This window comes from Triturus cristatus, chromosome 5_1, assembly GCF_964204655.1.
Source record: "Triturus cristatus chromosome 5_1, aTriCri1.1, whole genome shotgun sequence".
NCBI classification, from domain to species: domain Eukaryota; kingdom Metazoa; phylum Chordata; class Amphibia; order Caudata; family Salamandridae; genus Triturus; species Triturus cristatus.
In genome coordinates, this window is record NC_140587.1 from 939,182,640 (window position 1) to 939,201,664 (window position 19,025).

Genomic DNA, 19,025 nt, shown 5'->3' on the forward strand with positions numbered 1-19,025 from the left:
AACTGCCGCTAAAAGCGGCGATAATGGGCTTGATAATATGCCACAGAGAATTCCTATAGAATTCCATGTTCTGATGTCAACCTGGGCTTCTATGGGAATTCTCTGCGGCATATTATCAAGCCCATTATCGCCGCTTTAGCGGCAGTTTTCTTCCACTAAACCGGCGATAATTTTAACGCCGTCCTTGATAATATGCCTCACAGTTTCTTCCGATACTTATTGCTGGTTGCAGCACACATGTTTTAACCGGGACAGAAGCTAGTCTTACCTGAAATCCTTGTAATATTCTGGCGCTGTCCTCATCGAGGTCCATGCTGTCAGAAGGCAGCCCTGATGCGTTACTGTACACTATGTACACTCTCCCAACCTGAAAGTGACCCAAGGTGCTGTACCCTGGTGCTCCGACCAGCAGATCCTCGTACCCGTCTTTGTTTAGGTCAGCAGACACCATGGCCCTGTAGAATTACAGAAATGAAAATATGTATATTTATATATCCGAGGAACAGAATGTGATCCGCCTCAATGACAAAAGAACAGCTCAACGGAACATATTGGAAATATGTGTTGGAGAAAGAGATGACTCGCCCTAGATTGGGCTCTTTATCTGAAGCTTTCTTGGACATCAAATGTACACGATTTTATGAAAGCTACTTCCAGTAGCGTCACTCGTATTGCGAAGTGATGGGGCGAGGGAGGGGGAATACAACAAAAAAAAAGAATTCTAAATATATTAAAATTGCATTTACCTATTCCCACAGCCACAGCCTTGCTCCCGATCCCCGCCTCCCAGACGTCCAGGAACTGCTGCATACTGTGCAGACTCCCAGATGCCGATCCCAGCGCGGCTGTCATACTGGGACTACTATTGGTGTGAGTGCCCTGGTTCGGCGCTCAGACATGGACGGGGAGCATGTGTTGAATCTCCAGCCCACTGTACAACACAGCTTGGGTCGGAGAAAGCTTAAGTGCGCATGACGGTTTGACCATCCCCAGAGGGCCGGCCAAACCGTAAGCGCACTTAGCAGTGCCCTCCCCTCCTCCCTGGTGCTGCAGCTCTAGCATCAGTTTAGATGGCCACACCCCTGCCTCGGCTAGCAGCCAGCAGGACGAAAATAAAATGATAATAAAAATGTTTTATAGGCATTTCGTTTTTGTCGGTTGCCTCTGCTGCCTCTGCAACGCTCCTCCGCCATAACGGAGGAGCCACCCCTGACAACATTGATTATCTTACTCTCCCAATAGTCAGGCAACTGTGTGTGAAGTGTAGAGTGTGCACGCTGACGGTAAGTTAGTTTTCTTTGAGGTGGCAGACTACAGACATTCAATCTAGTATTTGCCCTGCCTGAAACAGTACAGATGAAACAATGGCACACCTAATGTTATTTTACACAGTCTACAAAATCACTATGAGAATGTGGAGGATACCGCTCTGAAGGCTGATGGGAGTATCGAAATACATAGTAGCCCCAAGAACCTTAAAGACACATATGCGGGAATCCACTGTTTGCAGTGTGGCAAAGTTCTTACACAGTGCTAGGTGCATTAGGAGCACCTACTTAACACCTTATAGCAAAGCAGTGGATTTCTGTCATAAGTTTGCATCTTGTCTGTGTCCCCTTGTAAGTAACGGTATGCTTTGAACTTTTACCTTACAGCAAAATATGTAAATGAAACCACTGGTGATATCTTGGGACTTATGCTCTTATTCTACAGTATTTTACCCTAGTTTTGCTATATTTAGCATGTTATTTCTCTTTTACCTCGCACATTTTAAAGGTTATGTTTAAAAAAATATATAGCGCCATATTTTAAAGCCCCTTTTGCCCCCACAATGTCATTTTTCTCGAAATTGTGGTGGCGATAGGGACATCGCCTTATTCGCAAGGAGGCATTAAGCCATTTAACACGGCTTAACGCCATCTTGTGAATAAGGCACCCTTTCACGCTACACTTAGCGTGAAAGGGGCGGGCAATAAGTGTTGTGGTGGACGTTCCACCACAACACCCATTAATTTTGACACTGCCCCATATTTACAAGGGTAGCATAAATATGGGTGAGCGCCAAAGTTAAGACCAGGGAAAACCTGGTCTTACCCTGGTGCAACGAGGAGAAATGTTTAATTTCGCCTCGTTTTGCTGTTTCAATGTGTGCTGCGTTGTGCAGCACACATAGAAACAGCAAAACGTCATTGATTGTTTATGTGCAGGAAGGTGTCCCTTCCTGCACATAGACAATCATTACAAAAATTAAATTTTGCAACTTCTATTTGTTCTGCATTAGGAAGCACACATAGAAGTATCAAAACACAATTTCAGATTGTTTATGTGCATGAAGGGACACCTTCCTGCACATAAACAATCATTCCCCTCAACGCAGGCAACCTTGCATTATGGCCCTTAGTGTGTTTTTACATTGTGATTAGTGAAATGGATTATCTGTTTTATGTATGATCTTTTATGGTTGAAACTAACCAAAAGAATGAATTTTTGATTGATTGATTTGATATTTCACCTAAAATGGTGAACAGTGGAGTAGCGTACAGTAGAATAGCATACACAAGAATGGAGTAGAGTTTAATAGCATACAGTGCAGTGGCGTACAGTGGAATAGCATAAACTGGAGTGGAATCCAGTGTAGTAGCATACACTGCAGTACTGTTGAGTGGAATCAAGTAGAGTTTAGTGGAGTTAAGTCATGTAACCTACAGTGGAGTAGTATATAGTGGAGTAGCGCAGAGTAAAGTATTGTACAGTGGAATAGGGTTAACTGTAGAAGTGTACATTGCAGTGGCATTCAGTGGAGTGGCGTAGTATTTAGTATTGTAATGTGTCATAACATACAATGGATTAGGGTAGAGTGGAGAGGTGTATACTGCATTTCAGTGCAATGAAGGGCCATAGAGTGGAGCACGAAGTAAGGGACAGAATGGAATAGCATAAAGTAAAATAGTGAAGATTGAAGTTACGTACAGTACAATAGCATACAGTTGCGAGCTGTACAGTGTAGGGGCATACAGTAAAGTGGCATACACTGGAATGTAATGGAATAGAGTGGGGAACAGTATAATAGTATAGAGTGCAGTGGGGTAGACTAGAGTGGTGTACAGAGAAGTGGCATGAAGTACCGAGGAGTGACATACAGTGGATTAGCATACACTGTAGTGCCATATACTGGAGCATCGTAAACTGGCGTAGAGTAGACTAAATAGAGTAGATTTGGAATGCTGAAAGTGAACTCTTATAGAGTGCATTGGCGTAAAGTGGAATGTGTAAATTTAAGCAGAGGTACAATGAAATTGTTTGAAAGGATGCCAATGTTATGTTATATAAAACTTAGTTATATATTGTGTTTTGCACCTGCTTGGTGAAGGGGTTGCAAAGAAAAAAGAAAGACCCAAATGTGCTTGAAATCCTAAGCATTTTATGTAGACTTTTTATTTTGTGTAGAGTGAAAACCATTAGTCAAATTCAGATGAAATGTGTCCTGATTGCATATTACTGTGCGCAGCTGATTCTTTTGGGTAGTGCAGTTAAGCAAGGTAAATATTTAAAAAGTTTATGGTATTGTAAGTTAGTGATATTTTTTGCTGTTGTATTTTAGTGAAGTTTCACTGTATTTTGCAGTAGTACCAAGGTACAGAGCAATGACAAATAATTAGGTGATTGGTGATTGGCTAATGACTGCCTTTGCAAAAGTTAAAGGAAGCCATTTTGTTTTTAGGCACAGTTTGACCGTGTTCTGAGTTACGCCTTCTGATGTAGGTAAGTATTAGGTTTTTTATTTTTCCCCTAACTATTAGCGTTTTAGTACCATGGTGATAGGTAGGGGAAAATATTTATAAGTTTGCATGTTTTTTTTTTTTTTAATTATACGAAGTAGCGCAGTACTACTGCGGTACCAAACAAAATCTTGCTACGGTTAGGATTTTGGTTTATAAGTTCCTATATATTTTTATAACAGTTTAGGGTTAACTGCATTTTTGTAGGTAGCGAGGTGATTGTAGGTTTTAACATGATAATCTGTACAATTTTTGGTGTATTTAAATATGTAAACTAAATACTTTAGCACACTATTTTTGTTAAATAAAGTGACTTATAGGTTATTTTGCAACATTGTTTTGGGGTACTTCGGCTATACTGCGGTATTCCATATTATTAAAAAAAAATATAGAAATTTATAAATATTTTTCCGTACCCATTATCACTTTACTAAAGTGGCAATAGGCATGGAAAAATACCAGCGCTAATACTTACCTAGATCGGAATTCATAATGCAGAACACTGTCAAACTGTACTCAAAACAACATGGCTGCCTTTAACTTTTGTAAAGGCAGTCATAAGCCAATCACCTAATGTCGCCTTGTCATCGCTTTATACTGCGGTACTTCAGTGTAATACACCACAAATATTTTGGCAACAGATATCACTAAGTTAAAATACCTTATAACTTAAGAATTATGCACTCTACTTACTTACACTACCCCACAGAATCATCTGTGCCTTCTAATATGTAACAATGCCAAATAGTAGGCACCTGGGCACCCAGCTTGCCACTTGCCTCTGGCCTCCAGCTCTTGCTTGCTCCAGCCTTATCCAGTGATACTGCCACTCCTTGGGTTTTCCGACCCGGGTTAACCTGCCCAACCTGGTTTTCCTGGTCACCGTTCTTCCCGCCAACAGAATCCCCACACTCCCCAGGACCTACTTAATGAGGGCCACAAGACTTGCCAAAGACATGCAAAGACAAGCCTCGTCTGCGCCCAGAGCCATGATCCCATGGCTCTCCACGCAGATGCACCATTACAAAGCTGTAACCCTTCGTCGCTGGATGCCACAACAAACACTGCCATCGCGCTTACCTACACTCCACGGTAGGACCTTTCCCCTGCACCCACTGCCACATCACCAGCCCCACCCCGAAAACACCAAAGACACCACTTGAACAAAAACGCAAACTTCCATTCACCCTTTTCAACATACACTCACTATTCAAACACACCACCGAGATTTGGGACCTTAGCTCCACTCTCACACCTGATGCATTCTTCTTCATTGAGACCTGGCTCAAACCACTTATGCACCCGACATTGCCAACAAAATACCCAAAGGATACAAGATCACCCACTGTGACCGCATCAACAAGCCATACAATGCACTACCACAAATGACAACATCACCCCAGCCATGGAACACCTCAACGTCTGACTCCAAACAGACAGCAATACAACCATCAGTGACACCCTTGCCTACTGTCCTCCAGGACCACGTCCAGCTTTCTGCAACTTCATCACAAACTTCATCTCTCCCCTCACCATAGTCTCAAACAACTACATTTTCCTCAGCAACCTCAACTTCCATCTGGATGACCACAATGACATCAAAACTACCAGCCTCCTCGACAGCATGAACAACATCGGACTCACCCAACTCATCCATGACTCCATGTCCATTTCAACATCACCAACTCGTACCTCTGCCCTCAGTCTGTCCAACGACCCCCATCACAGCTGGAAAAAAGTCTCAAAGGACACACGGATCAACACCCTTAACACTACCCACCCCATCTCCTCCAACAACCTAAACCAGAACGTCAGTAACTTCAACAATTGGCTCCCCAACTTCGGTCAAAGAGTCACTCACATTGGCAACAAGACCCACAGAAGGTCTACCAAGCAGGCTAGCTGGTACACTGAAGACCTCAGAACCGCTAAATGACACTGTAAACAACTGGAAAGGAGATGGTGCACCAGCAAGGACACGAGCGACAAGACCACCTTCAAGACAGCCTTCAACTTCTACCACAGACAGATGAGAGAACTGAATACAAATTCCTTATCCTCAAGCATTGAATTAAGCTCCAGTAACAACAAAGAACTCCTTACCATCGTCAAAGAATTCTTCAGGCTTTATGCTGCAACAAACAAGATTGCCCCCTTACACTAACTCTGCGATAACATTGCACACTTCTTAGTTTAGTTTAGTTTAGTTTAATAAATTTATAGAGCGCTTGGTTACACCACAACGGTATGTCCCCGCGCTATGAAACAGGAGAGAGAAACATTGCAAGAAGTAGAGACGCTAGCTATGAATCTATGAGACTTCAGTCTTGTTGTACAGCCATGTTTTTAGTTGTTTGCGGAAATGTCTTTCAGAAGTCTCTGTTCTCAGGGTTATTGGCAGAGTATTCCAGGTCTTTGCAGCTAGATACCTGAAGGAGCGGGCTCCTAGTCTGGCTTTATATATCATAGGTATTTTAACCGAGGCCATACCCGAGGATCGCAGAGTCCGTTCAAGTTTGTATTCTGTTAGGAGAGAATGAAGGTATTTAGGGCCGGACTTCATGAGGATGCAATGGCCGTAGCACAAAGCCTTATAAGTGACCTTCTTTCCCACTGGCAACCAGTGAAGTTTTTTCAGGGCATTCTCTGAGTTTGCTCTTCTGTGTGGGCCAAGTACTAGTCGAGCAGCTGCATTTTGTACCCTCTGAAGTTTCGTTAGTCCCCCTTTCGTGGTTCCAAGGCATAGAACATTGCAATAGTCCAGTTGTGATGTTATTGTCGCATGGACAATGGTTTTTCTGGCACTAGAAGGCAGGAGATTGAGAATTTTTCTCAGGATTTTAATAGCTCCACAGCATTTGCCCGCAACCCTATGTATCTGGTTGATGAAGCTCAACTCAGAGCCAAAGTAAATTCCTAAATTTTTTACTTCAGTTTTAGGGTTGGGCAGTTGTCCTAAAGAGACTGGCCACCATGCAGATGACCAAATGGTTGGCGATCTACCCACAACCATTACCTCAGTTTTGTTCCCATTTAGTTTGAGGCAATGGTTGGACATCCAGTTCGCGACCTCTGATAGGCACTTGGAGAAACGAGTGGCTGCTTGCTCCTCCTTTTGTGACAGTAGGACAATTAGCTGTGTGTCATCAGCATATGAGACAATTGACACATTATGTTGTTCCACATGCTCAGCCAAGGGACTTACATATAGGTTAAAGAGGGTAGGACTCAGTATAGACCCCTGCGGGACCCCCTGCTCAAGAGACATGCTCTTTGATAGGCAAGGTTTCTGAGCCACTCTAAAGCTACGTTCGGAGAGGAAAGACATCAACCAGCGCAAGGCCTTTTTCCTGATGCCACATGCTTCCAGTCTTTGTAGGAGCAGCTGATGAGATACGGTGTCAAAAGCTGCACTGAGATCAAGAAGGATTAGTGCAGCAGTATCCCCTTCATCTGCATGTTTCCTCAATGCTTCCGTGGCATAGAGTAATGCCGACTCAGTTGAATGAGCGCTTCTGAAACCTGATTGTCAAGGGTGTAATAGATCGTATTTATTTATATGATCAGTTAATTGTTTATTAGTTATTTTTTACGCAATCTTTGCTACAAAAGGCAATAGAGAGATTGGGCGTAGGTTTTCAAGTACAGTATGTTTAATTCGGGGGTTCTTTTTCAAAGGTTTAACAATAGCCTGTTTCCATTTCGCGGGGACCAGACCTTCTTGGAAGGAGCGAGAGATAATGTCTAAAATATGTGGCATAATAGGGTTGGCTCCTTCCATGATTATATCCGGTCTTGCAACATCAAGGGGGGAACCGGATTTTATTCCTCTGGCTATATCAGTGAGTACAGCTAGACTGTGAATAGTAAATTCGTCCAGCGTTCCTCCTGCGTAAGATTCTTTGTGAGAGTCAATAGTGCTGGTACCTAATCTGGCCTCTATAGGGAAAGTGTCATAGATGTTCTTGACCTTAGTGGCAAAGAACTCTGCAATCTTATCACAATTCTCCCTGGAGGTCGGATGATCATCCAACTCCTTATGTGTCTTAAGCGACTTCAATATGGTGAATAATTCTTTAGGGGCATTTTTGGCTCTATTATTTTTTTCTGTATAGTATGTACCTCTGATTTTCTTAATTTGCGAGTGATATTGTTTAAGCTCGTATTTATACTCTTCTCTAGCCTTATTGCAGTAGTTGTTTCTCCATGTTCGTTCAAGCTTTTTACATTTCTTTTTGGCTTCAGCCAATTCTTTATTAAACCATGGTGCGGTAGCACCCATCCTTTTCGGGATCCTTGTGCTCCATGGTGCTATTTCATTAAGTGTCTCGGAGATCCATGAATCCAGTTGGTCATTTGCACGATTTATGTCATTGTCCAATCTGGGTTCCTTTTCTATTAATGCCTGAGAAAAGGAAGTGGAATTAAATTTGTTCCAGTTCCTTGTAGTTACTTTCTGATTGGGCTGTTTCGATATTTTTCTGTGTGAGGGTATAGAAAAAGGAACTAGGTAGTGGTCTGACCACGGAATAGGAGATGGAAGTCCAACCGTGAAATCTTCGCAATTGGTGAAGATTGGGTCTAATATGTGACCCTTTTGGTGCGTATGTGTTGTGACCTTTTGAGCCAGATTTAATGTCAGCAGGTCCTTACATAGGAGATTTATTTCATCATCCTGCTTATTATCAAAGTGAATATTTAGGTCGCCAAGCACCATAAAGTTGTTGTGTCTGAGGGCTGGTTGCACTATTGTGTCTACCAAACTAGTTATAAATTTAGTAGCTGGGCCCGGCGGTCTATAAATTAGAGATCCGGCTAATGTGGTGCCCTCTCTAGTTGATAGAGTAAATGAGAAAGCTTCACAATTATCTATATCAGATTGTTTGACCTCACATGTCATAGTGATTTTATGGATTACGGCTATACCTCCTCCAGTTCGACCCAAACGGTCATGCCTCATCATCCTGTATTCATTTATTTTATTTATTTATTTATTTAATTTATATGGCGCAACAGCTACCCAACAAGGGTTTCCCGGCGCCTAGACACGAAACTGAAAAGGGAAGAAATTATTGATTAAAACGCCAAGTCTTCAGTGAACAACGAAAGTGGGGGTACGAAGGCTCCCTACGTAAGGCAAGAGGAATTGAGTTCCAGAGAGAGGGACCCAAGATGGAAAAGGATCTACCTCCCATTCTAGAAAGTCTGAACCTGGGAACATGGAATTTTTCAAGTGAGGCGGAGCGAAGATGACGAGTTGGAACTTACGGACAGACAAGGGTCTGTAAATAGTGCGGTGCTAAGCCCCATTTGATTTTGTACATAAAGGTCAGAGCTTTGAACTCAATCCGCTTGTCAATTCGAAGCCAGTGTAGGTCACGGAGATGATGGGAGATAGAGGAACATCTAGGAACCCCACATAGGAGTCGGGCAGGAGAGTTTTGCACAAGTTGCAGCCTACGGGATACCGCCTTATTTGCACCCAAAAACAGAACGTTTCCGTAGTCCAGCCGTGACGTAATAAGAGCATGGACTACGGTTTTTTGGGTGTCTTTGGGCAGCATCCAAATAATTTTACGTAACCATTTCAAGATGGTAAAACAGGTGCCTGCAACTTTGATAACTTGATGGTGCATTTTCAAGGAGTCATCAATGTAGAAACCCAGGTTACGGACATGGTCGATAGGACGAGGAAGAGTACCCAACTCGTTCGGCCAATGACATGCGCCCCAAAGATCCTTCTGCTTACCCAGAATAAGGACCTCCGTTTTGTTTGCGTTTAGCTTTAGATAATTGTTGTTCATCCAAACAGCAATTTGGCATAGGCCCAACTGGAGAACAGAGAAGGAAGAAGAGGAATCTGATTTGGAAAGCGAAATAATAATTCGGGAGTCATCGGCGTAAGTAAAGAGAGACAGTCCTGCGTTAACAGCAATGTCCGCAAGAGGCCTGACATACAAATTGAAGAGCAAAGGGCTCAAAATGGAGCCCTAAGGAACTCCAAAAGGTGAAGGAAAGGCGTTGGAACTGTCCGACGCAGAAAAGACTTCAAAAGGTGCGGTCGGTAAGGAAGGAAGATAGCCAGTCCAAAGCAGAACCACATATGCCAAAAGATTTTAGAGTGTTAATCAGGATGGGGTGAGAGATGGTGTCGAAAGCCGCGCTCAGATCTAATAATATGAGCGCGACTGTATCACCAGAATCCAATAGGTAGCGCAGTCTTTCTGTGACACCTAAAAGTGTGGTCTCAGTCGAGAAACCAGCACGAAAACCAGACTGTGAGGAGTGGAGAAGTTTATTTGTATCCACGAACTTGGCGAGGTGAGTGTGGATATGTCTTTCCAAGAACTTAGAAAAGATAGAAATGATAGAAATGGGTCGAAAATTAGACAGAACTTTAGGATCAGCAGCAGGCTTTTTTAACAAAGGGACTACCATAGAATGCTTCCAGACCGGCGGAACAATAGATGACTTCAAGGAAGAATTGAGAACTTCCATAATAACCAGGAGATGGACGGGATCCAGTTGTTTCATAATAGAAATAGGTAAAGGGTCATTTGGAGAACCAGATTTAATAGTACCAAGAATAGGAATAAAAGATTCCAGTTCCAAAAGAGGCCAAGAAATCAATTTAGAGGGGGCACTAGAATGTTCCTGAGAGGTGACAGCCGGAGTTGAAGGGGACCTCACGCAAGTCAGCGAGGAGTTTGCTATTTCCGAGTGGATAAGCTCTATTTTGTCCGAGAAAAAGTTTGCAAGATCATCACATGATTGCTTGTCAAGAGGCAAGGGCTTTGCTAAGGTCTGAGCGCCAGATAGGTTTTTCACTAAGCTAAAAAGTGTCTTTGGACAATTAGTAGCAGTGTTGATAGTGTTACAGGTATATGCAGCTCGCGTAGATTTGCTTAGATCGTGATAGATTTTTAAAGAATTTTTATATCCTATTTTCAGATCCGGGGCATAATTTCGACGCCATTTCCTTTCTAATGCTTTGCATTTAGATTTTTCGATCCTAAGACTGTCAGTAAACCATGGCGCAGGGGGGTGGTGATAAGTTGTTTTTTTCTTAATGAGAGGAAGGCATACATCAACAGCATGGGACAGCCAGTTGTGAATATTTTTAGTAGAAGCAGGTACCTGCAAAGTAATGGAAGGGGTATTTTCCCTTAGCAGGTTATTCAGAATGTTAATATCGACTTTTTTCCAGTCCCTATTAAAGAACATAGGGGCATATCAACAAGGGCTTCATCTCTGCTTTTTTGGCTTTAAAAGCCAAAAAAGCAGAGATAAAACTAGCGCCCTATCAACAACAGGGTGCTAACATGCAAATTTGCATGTTAGCACCCTTTTACCCTACGCTTCCCTTTGCATCTCTAATGAGATGCAAAGGGGGCGTTCCAGAGTAAAATAATAGGAGAAATGTCGCTAAGCGACATTTCTCCTATTATCAAGAATGTCGCTAACTCTGTTAGAGACAAAAAAAGCAGCGCTAACCGCGGTTAACGCTGCTTTTTTACGTCTGCTAATTTTCAGACTTAGCCATGATATCCTATGGAAGGAGGATATCATGGCTAAATTTGCCTGTCCCTATCAACAAGGTAACATGAGATTATCGCTGGGTTTCCAGCGATAATCTCACGTTATCGCTATTGAGATAAGCGTTGCTAATAGCACGCTATCTCAGAGATAAAAATTCACGCTAGCCGGCGATAATTATCCTCACGCTAAGAGCGCTGAGCGATAATTATCGCCGGTTGTTGTTGATATGCCCCATAGACTGGGGGAAAGCAGAGGGTGAACAGACAGGAGCCTGAATTTGGAATTTCAGTAGGAAGTGATCCGACCAAAGAATAGGTAACGCTGGTTCACACACAATAGATGTAACATTAGAAAAAATAGGATCTAAAAAATGGCCGGCTTTGTGAGTGGGGCCGGAATTACAGAGAGACAGATTCAAGGCTAAGAGATCGGCAATGAGATTTGAACATGTAACATTTGTGGCGTCTTCCAAATGGAGATTTAGATCGCCTAGTAGAGAAAAGTTTGTGGATGTCATAAGCAGGGAAGAAACCAAACCAGGCAAAGTGGCCGACCATAATGAGGAGGAACATGGAGGTCGATAAATCAACAGCCCTGAAAAGGAAAAATTAGGAGAAAGTATAAATTTAAATAATGCGGCTTCACAGTTAGGAAGGTTGACGGATTCTAAGTTACATTGAAAAGGATGTTTATAAATAACAGCAATTCCCCCGCCCATCCCAGTGGTTCTGTCCAATCTGGCGATGGCGTAGTTTGAAGGAAGAGCAGTAGCTATATCTGGCCCAGAACTGTCATGGAGCCAAGTCTCAGTCAAAAAGAATGCGTCTGGCGAATCCTCCAGAAGGAGGTCAAAGATGAAACTTTTATGCTTAGGGAGGGAACGACAGTTTAAGCTTAAGAAGCGGAACTTAGGAACTGTATTTACGGATGTCGTGGTTGTTCTGCCGTCGTACTCCAAAGGGTGGGTCAAGGAGAAGGAGCAGTGCGCCCCCGAACAGGTGTGGGCGAGAACGCTATCAACAGCTAAGAGAGCACAATCAGCATGGCAGATCGGTCGTAGGGCAAGAAGTTGTGGCGAGGTGTAAACTAACCTTGGGGACCCTGGAGAAGACAGAGGGGCAGGGGTTCTGGCTCCTAGCCCCGGTCGGCCGCGGACGGGCGCAGACGGGCGCAGACGGGCTTGCCTTTGGCGTGCCTTAGGCGCGCCACCGGCGCGCCCACTGCGCGCGCCCACTGCGCGCGTCCGCTGCGCGGGTCAGGCATGACTGATAAAGCCTGCCAAAGGATCACGTGCCCGCAGGCCCAATGATACCCCGCCTCCCCACCAACTGACCAACCAAATTTCTACCGCTATCTCCCTCCACAATCAAACGGGAAAGCCCGTGGTGGAACGGGGAGTGGGCGGAGCAAGGAAGCTGACGAAAATAGTGCAAAATAGCAGTAAAGCAGTCTAGCAGCGAAGAACAATTTCTAAAAACACTTTTCTAACATTTCATTAAAACAGTTCGTAATTATGGGTTAAAACTAAACAAATACGAGGAATAACTTTCCAGCGCGCGTCCCATCATTAATGGTATCCAGAACATCTGGGGTGGAGCTCTCATTAAGCCAAGTTTCTGTCAGGAATAGGGCGTCTAACTTTTGTTCGTCGAGCAGGTCCTTGATTTCATATTTGTGTTTAGCTAGCGATCTGCAATTAAGCAGAGCCAAACGTAGTGTAGAGTCATAGATGCTCTGGGTCTCTGACCTGAAATTGGTTTGGCAGTGCCAGCACTTCAGTGTGTTATTATCTACACTTAGCCTGTGTTTACATGTAGAATTCAGTGGTTTTGATAATAAGAGTAACTCCCTTCTGGTGTATATAATCCTATCCCTGGGAGTTTCGGGGGCAGGGGTCATGGCCCCAGGGCCCGGACCAGCGCGGACGGGCTTGCCTTTGGCGCGCCTTCGGTGCGCCAGCGGCGCGCCTGCTGCGCGCATCCGCTGCGCGGTCGCTTGCACATGAATTTAGATAGAGGAGTCAAGTTAGCTCCTCCCCTCCTCCCTCCCGGAAATGCGTCTGTCTGCCCGGCCGCGCCCTCCACACAATCGGCACAAGCCGTGATGGACCGGGGCGGGCAGAGCAGCAGCACTAAGGCAGGTAAGAGGCGATAAAATAATTCCCCACGTATAAAATTATGACAATTCCTTTAAAACGCGCTAACTCGTGGCAATAACCGAGTGTCTATGCGCTGTCTTAAAATAGTCTAAAAACATGTGATTTAAAAGCATGAAGCGCTTAAAAGGTTAGAAGCACATACTCTCGCACATACTCTTGCTCCTTCCACAAAAAGATTGCCAACCTCTACAGTAACTTCAAATCCCAGCCGAAGGTCCAACTTCTTCAAGCAACATAATGACCCAGCTACCACCACAGACATCTGCCTAACCAAATGGAGCCAGCTTGCCCCACAGGACACCGCCTCCATCATGACCTCGGTCCACTCAGGGGCCCTAACCGAACCATGCCCTCACTATATCTCCAACCTAAGCAAAGCCAGAATCAGCCACATACTCACCACCTTGTTCAACACCTCAATTGACACGATTGTCTCTGAGGACTGGAAACATCCAGAAGTCAATGCCCTATTAAAGAAACCATCAGCAGACCCCAGCAAACTCAACAATTACCAACCGATCTCCATGATCCTCCCTACTCCCATTTCCGGCCAAAGTATTAGAAAAACACCATCAACCAATAACTTTCCTCATGTCTGAAATAAAATCTTTTACTCGACTCCTCTCCATCCAGATTCTGTAGCAACCAAAGCACTGAGACAGCCCTCATCATGGCTACTAACGGCATCCAAGCCCTACTAGACCAAGGAGATACTGCGACTCTGATCCGCCTAGACCTCTTGGCAGCCTTTGATATGGTCTCCTACCAGACACTCATCCCACGACTGCACAACATAGGAATCCAAGGAGCCGCTCTCAGATGGATCACTTCTTTCCTCACCGGGAGAAAGCAAAAAGTACGCCTTTCACCCTTTACTTTGGAACCCAAGGAATCATATGTGGAGTGCCCCAAGGATCCTAGCTCTACCCCACCTTCTTCAACACTTATATGGCACCACTGGCCAACATTGCCAAAACTCACAGAGTCAACATCATATCCTACGCACACATAACTCATCCTCTCCCTCTCTGAAGACACCACCAAGACTGACTTCCACAACTGCAAGACAGATGTCGTCAATTGGATATAGGGCAACTGGCTGAAGCTCAACTTGGACCAGACAGAGGTACTGATTTTCGGAAACAAAACCTCCTTAAGGGGCGCATCGTGGTGGCCCTCATAACTTGGATCTACTCCTACTCCCACTGACCACTCTAGGATCCTAGGCATCATTCTGGGCAACAAGCTAACCATTACACAGGTCATCTCAATCTCTTCCTCCTGCTTCTTTAGCCCCTGCATGCTTCATAAGATATTCAAATGGCTATCCCAAAGCTCAAGACAGACCATCACCCAGGCCCTCATCTCTAGCCGACTGGACTGTGGCAACACTCTCAATGCAGAGATCACAGCTCACCTCCTCCTCCACCTCCGACTACAGACCATACAGAATGCCACATCCAGACATGTACTGGATTCCCCTAGACCAGAGGTCTTCAATCTGTGGGGCGCGACCCCCATGGGGGCCGTGGAAGGGGGTCACGCATTCCCGGGCCTCACTGCTGATTGGACTCTCTGAAAAAAAAACATCCCAGACAGTTCATTATTAAATTAAAGTACTAAAAGCTGTAATGCCTTTCAGGGAGTGTTCACTTGTGCTGTGAAATCGGAGCGGATCAGACAGCTAAACAAGGTTTCCTTCCAGGATGCCTGCTTGCCTGAAAGGAATGGAAATATGCATGAGTTAATCTGAAAATGCAAAGGGCAATTTGCAGTTGTAAAGGATGATTGGGAGCCGGTACTGGGTTTTGTGATGATCTGTGAAGTGTGTGCTTCTAATTGTAAATATGTTTACATAGTGCTTACTATCTCGGAGGAGGTGTTGAAGGCCAGTAAGGAGCAAGAAAAACAAGCATTTGCAATGCAATAGGTCTCGCATTTTAGAAACTTTGACCTATTGGTATTGTAAATGACAATACCTTTTATTTTTGTAGGTGTTTTGTAAACACATAAATAAATGGCATTGTCATTTAGAATGCCAATAGATCAACATCTCTCAATTGCGAGATCTATTGCATTGAAAAAGCTTGTTCTGGCAGAGGCCGAGTTCACGCTATATAAAAGTACAAAAAAATTAAGATTCTGGAATGTGGGCCACTTTTTATGGGAGTGCCCCGGCCTAATATGATCCCACACTGTTTGCCCACATACATTAAAATTCGTTGGACTGTTTTTCACCCGGTTCTGACCCAGAGAAAGAAAGAGAAAAAGGAGAGGAATATAGAAAGTGGTGACAAATGGAGAAAATAGGTGTGAAAATCAACCATCAAAAGTGAGTTAAAGAGACACGGAAAGAAGGGTGGTGGTAAAAAACACAACAGGTGGGATCAAGACTAGGATCCTTGGTGATCAGTAAGCACAGCATTCAGTATAGCATAGCTGTGGGCTCCTAAGAAAAGAAAAAAATTGGGCTGCTACTCTTATGTTTATTACAAATTAGGTGCTGGCCCAGTGTCCTAAACACAACAAATATGAAACAACGGACTGTGACTCTAAGTAGGACTTGTTCAGAGTCAGTGCTTAATTTGAGCCAGTGGTTACCGGTGGGGAACATAGGCACTTATTTTTGAAGATCAGCACTTATTCTTCTGTACCAGATATTTACAAGTAAAAGAGGGAAAACACATAGATTGGGAAGACAGTGGAAAAAACTGGCAAGCAGTCACTAACAGAAAACACGAACCCGCAAGTGTAATCCAAAAAAAGGGGCAGGGAGTGTCTGTAGTTGCAGGTATTCGGTGCGCAAATGTTTAATTGCACCTGTCGTCGGCTTCTGAAAAGGGCTTTGGGCAACACTACCCATTCTTTCACAAATTAAGCACTGTCTAGTTGATGTATTGCCAGATTTAGTCATCTCTGTAACAACAACAACTAACAGAGACAATTCATATCTCTTTTTTGGGTTGATTTTTTATCTTGTGTGAGTGCGACGCTGTTTTGTATTTACTGTTAGAAAAGAATTCATGTGAAGAAAGTGCAAACACTTGCTTTTGGTCCGAATAGAAAGTGCAAGGATTAGGCGTTGTGTACAACAAACCCACTCTTCCTTTAAACTGCGTGGAAAGTGTAAAAATGCATGAGTTTTCTCTTTTATCTTTAGCGGCAGTTTCCTGCCGCTAAAGCGGCGATAATGTTATCGCCGTTCCTTGATAATATGGCTCAATATTCTCATGTGTATGTCATCCTCCATACATTTTAAGGATATTGCAGGCCAGTAAGGAGTTCCATGACCATATAGATTAACAAGGCAAAATGCAGAGTTTAATTTATAAGGCCGTTTGAACTGAGAGGTGGCTGAAAACATCCTTTTAATGTATGCCAGAGCACATGTGATTCATTATAATACCTGGTCACACATTCACCCTTTCCCCAAACTTACTATATCATTGGCTTCTTGCTCTTTCATGTTCACTGAAAAGACCAGAAGAACAAAAGCTGAATCTGCACTGCAAAATGAAACCCACCAAATAGCTGTTAGCATTTTTTAAAAAAGATTCCAGAATCCTTTTAATGTAAGTCAGGTAACAAATGCTGTGGCTGAGATAGTGTAGCAACATGCAGAGACTCTACCTTCTCAATAATGATATGAAAAAAGCATGTATCCATTACAATATCGTTCCTGTTGATCATTTTTCTTTTTAGAAATGCAGATCAGAAGAATAAAAAGTCCCTGTTCTCCTTGTTTCAACTACATATGTAATTTGCTCAGTGGCCTGCCTTCCACCTTGGTTGGTGGCTCTGGCAGCACGCATTGTGATGTAAGAAGTCAACTGTAACAACATATTACAGTTACACAGCTACATTTCTTTATTACAGGTGACTAAAGATGTCACAACTGTAATGAGAAAATTAGAGACAGGATTTTAAACTGGGATTGCACGCTCCCATGTATTATATGCTAACTATATCCATCTCCTGTTGCTAAGTTCCTGCTGGCTACACATATATGTTTATTTTACCTGCCTCAATGATGCATGTCTGCTATCTACAAATATATGTACCATTCACCAGACTTTCTTTATAATATATTATGTCAATGTTTCCATTCAGATGTTGTAAAGATCTCTCCTCTACACATAATGACCCTTCATTGTAAATTCTCAACCTTTGTTTGGGGGGTTATTAGTGCTACTTCAAAAACAATTAACATAATAATATATGGTGGTGGTCTGTATCTAGGCCTGAATGTCCATTTGAAATGCAAAAAATCTAAAAAATGCATACGACTGTTGCTGTTGTGTTGAGAGATGCCAAATGAAGACATCCATTGTCCCATCATTGAAAAGCTTTGCTGTGGCTTGCAGGTTTAATCAAACCTTGTGTAAAGCTCACCAAACATTCCACCATGTAGGTTCCTTCTTCCTTTCAAGTTCTATAATTCACCTTGTACCCTCAGATCAGCCTCACATAAGCAGTACGTTCTTCCACATTTCAGAAGAGCATATTTGAGAGGCAGAGTTTTCTATGTGAGGTAGCCTTCCAGGGAGATCATTTCTTCAATACATTAAAGAAAGAACTACTATCTCAAATCATGAAAACATCTTTGTTCTCTAGCTGATCTCTTGCATTCTCCCTTGTTATCTTCTGCACAATATGGTACACAGATGCCATAAAGGGAGGATGTTTATATAGTTTGGTGTGCTAAGGACCAACATAAAAGAGAGGATTCACAGAAAAAGGCTGATATTTGCGTATTTATGAATGATTGCAACTGTGCTCGGCCATTTAGGTTGTTCCCAATTTTTGATCTCCTCAACTTGAGTTTCAGTGTTATTTCTCAAATATTGCTCTATATTCAACATCCCTTATAGATATATGTGGTGGAGTTGCCGGTAAAACTCGATTCGGCACTTTGGCTCATCCGCTACCTTTAGAAAACACATACTATTTGCTAGAGTATCCCCCCATCCTCAGATGGTTCTACTGACACCTGCTCATAACCTACACTGATGATTACATACCTGAGAAGAAGAACGCACGTTTTAGGGATGTGCTTCCCAAACATTTGCATACATGTCAAGTGGGTGTCCTGCATTAGACTGTCAAGTCAGAAAGCTAAGGAATTTAGGATTTGTGGTCTGTTTTCCGCTGTTCTTCCAACTATGTATAACAGTTTAGTAAAAAGTTGGAAAATTCACATACCATCCTAGTCTGGAATAAGGTGATGTCACATAGTAGGAAGCAGTAGGCTTGGTGATGTGATTAGGATGCTGGTCTGTTGCATATTTCACAATGGATTTCATGTTCAGTGCATTGACTGCCTTACCCACAAGAGATACAGAATCCTGCAAAGAAAGAAGTGCAGAAGTAAATAATCTCACAGTACATGGTGGTAGACTGCAAAAAAGGTATAGGCTAGCAGCAAACAATCTTGGAACTAGGTGTTGGGTAGGGTATGAAAAATACATGCCTTACAATGCTGGAAGAAGTACACATGGAAGTTAAAAAAATTGCATTTTAGGATTGTTTATGTGTAGGGGGGGGACACC

General features: G+C 43.2%; 1 protein-coding gene across 2 annotated transcripts in view; it reads right to left on the reverse strand.

Moving 5' to 3' along the window:
* GPLD1 (glycosylphosphatidylinositol specific phospholipase D1) overlaps window positions 1–19,025 on the reverse strand; it is a 513,772-nt gene that overhangs the window by 181,343 nt on the left and 313,404 nt on the right. For both annotated transcript variants that reach the window (XM_085605993.1, XM_085605992.1), the window contains 2 exons: window positions 18,679–18,821; window positions 269–455 (listed from right to left, as the gene is read on the reverse strand). In XM_085605993.1, the coding sequence (XP_085462119.1) occupies window positions 269–455; window positions 18,679–18,821 (330 nt within the window). The remainder of the gene's footprint in view (window positions 1–268; window positions 456–18,678; window positions 18,822–19,025) is intronic.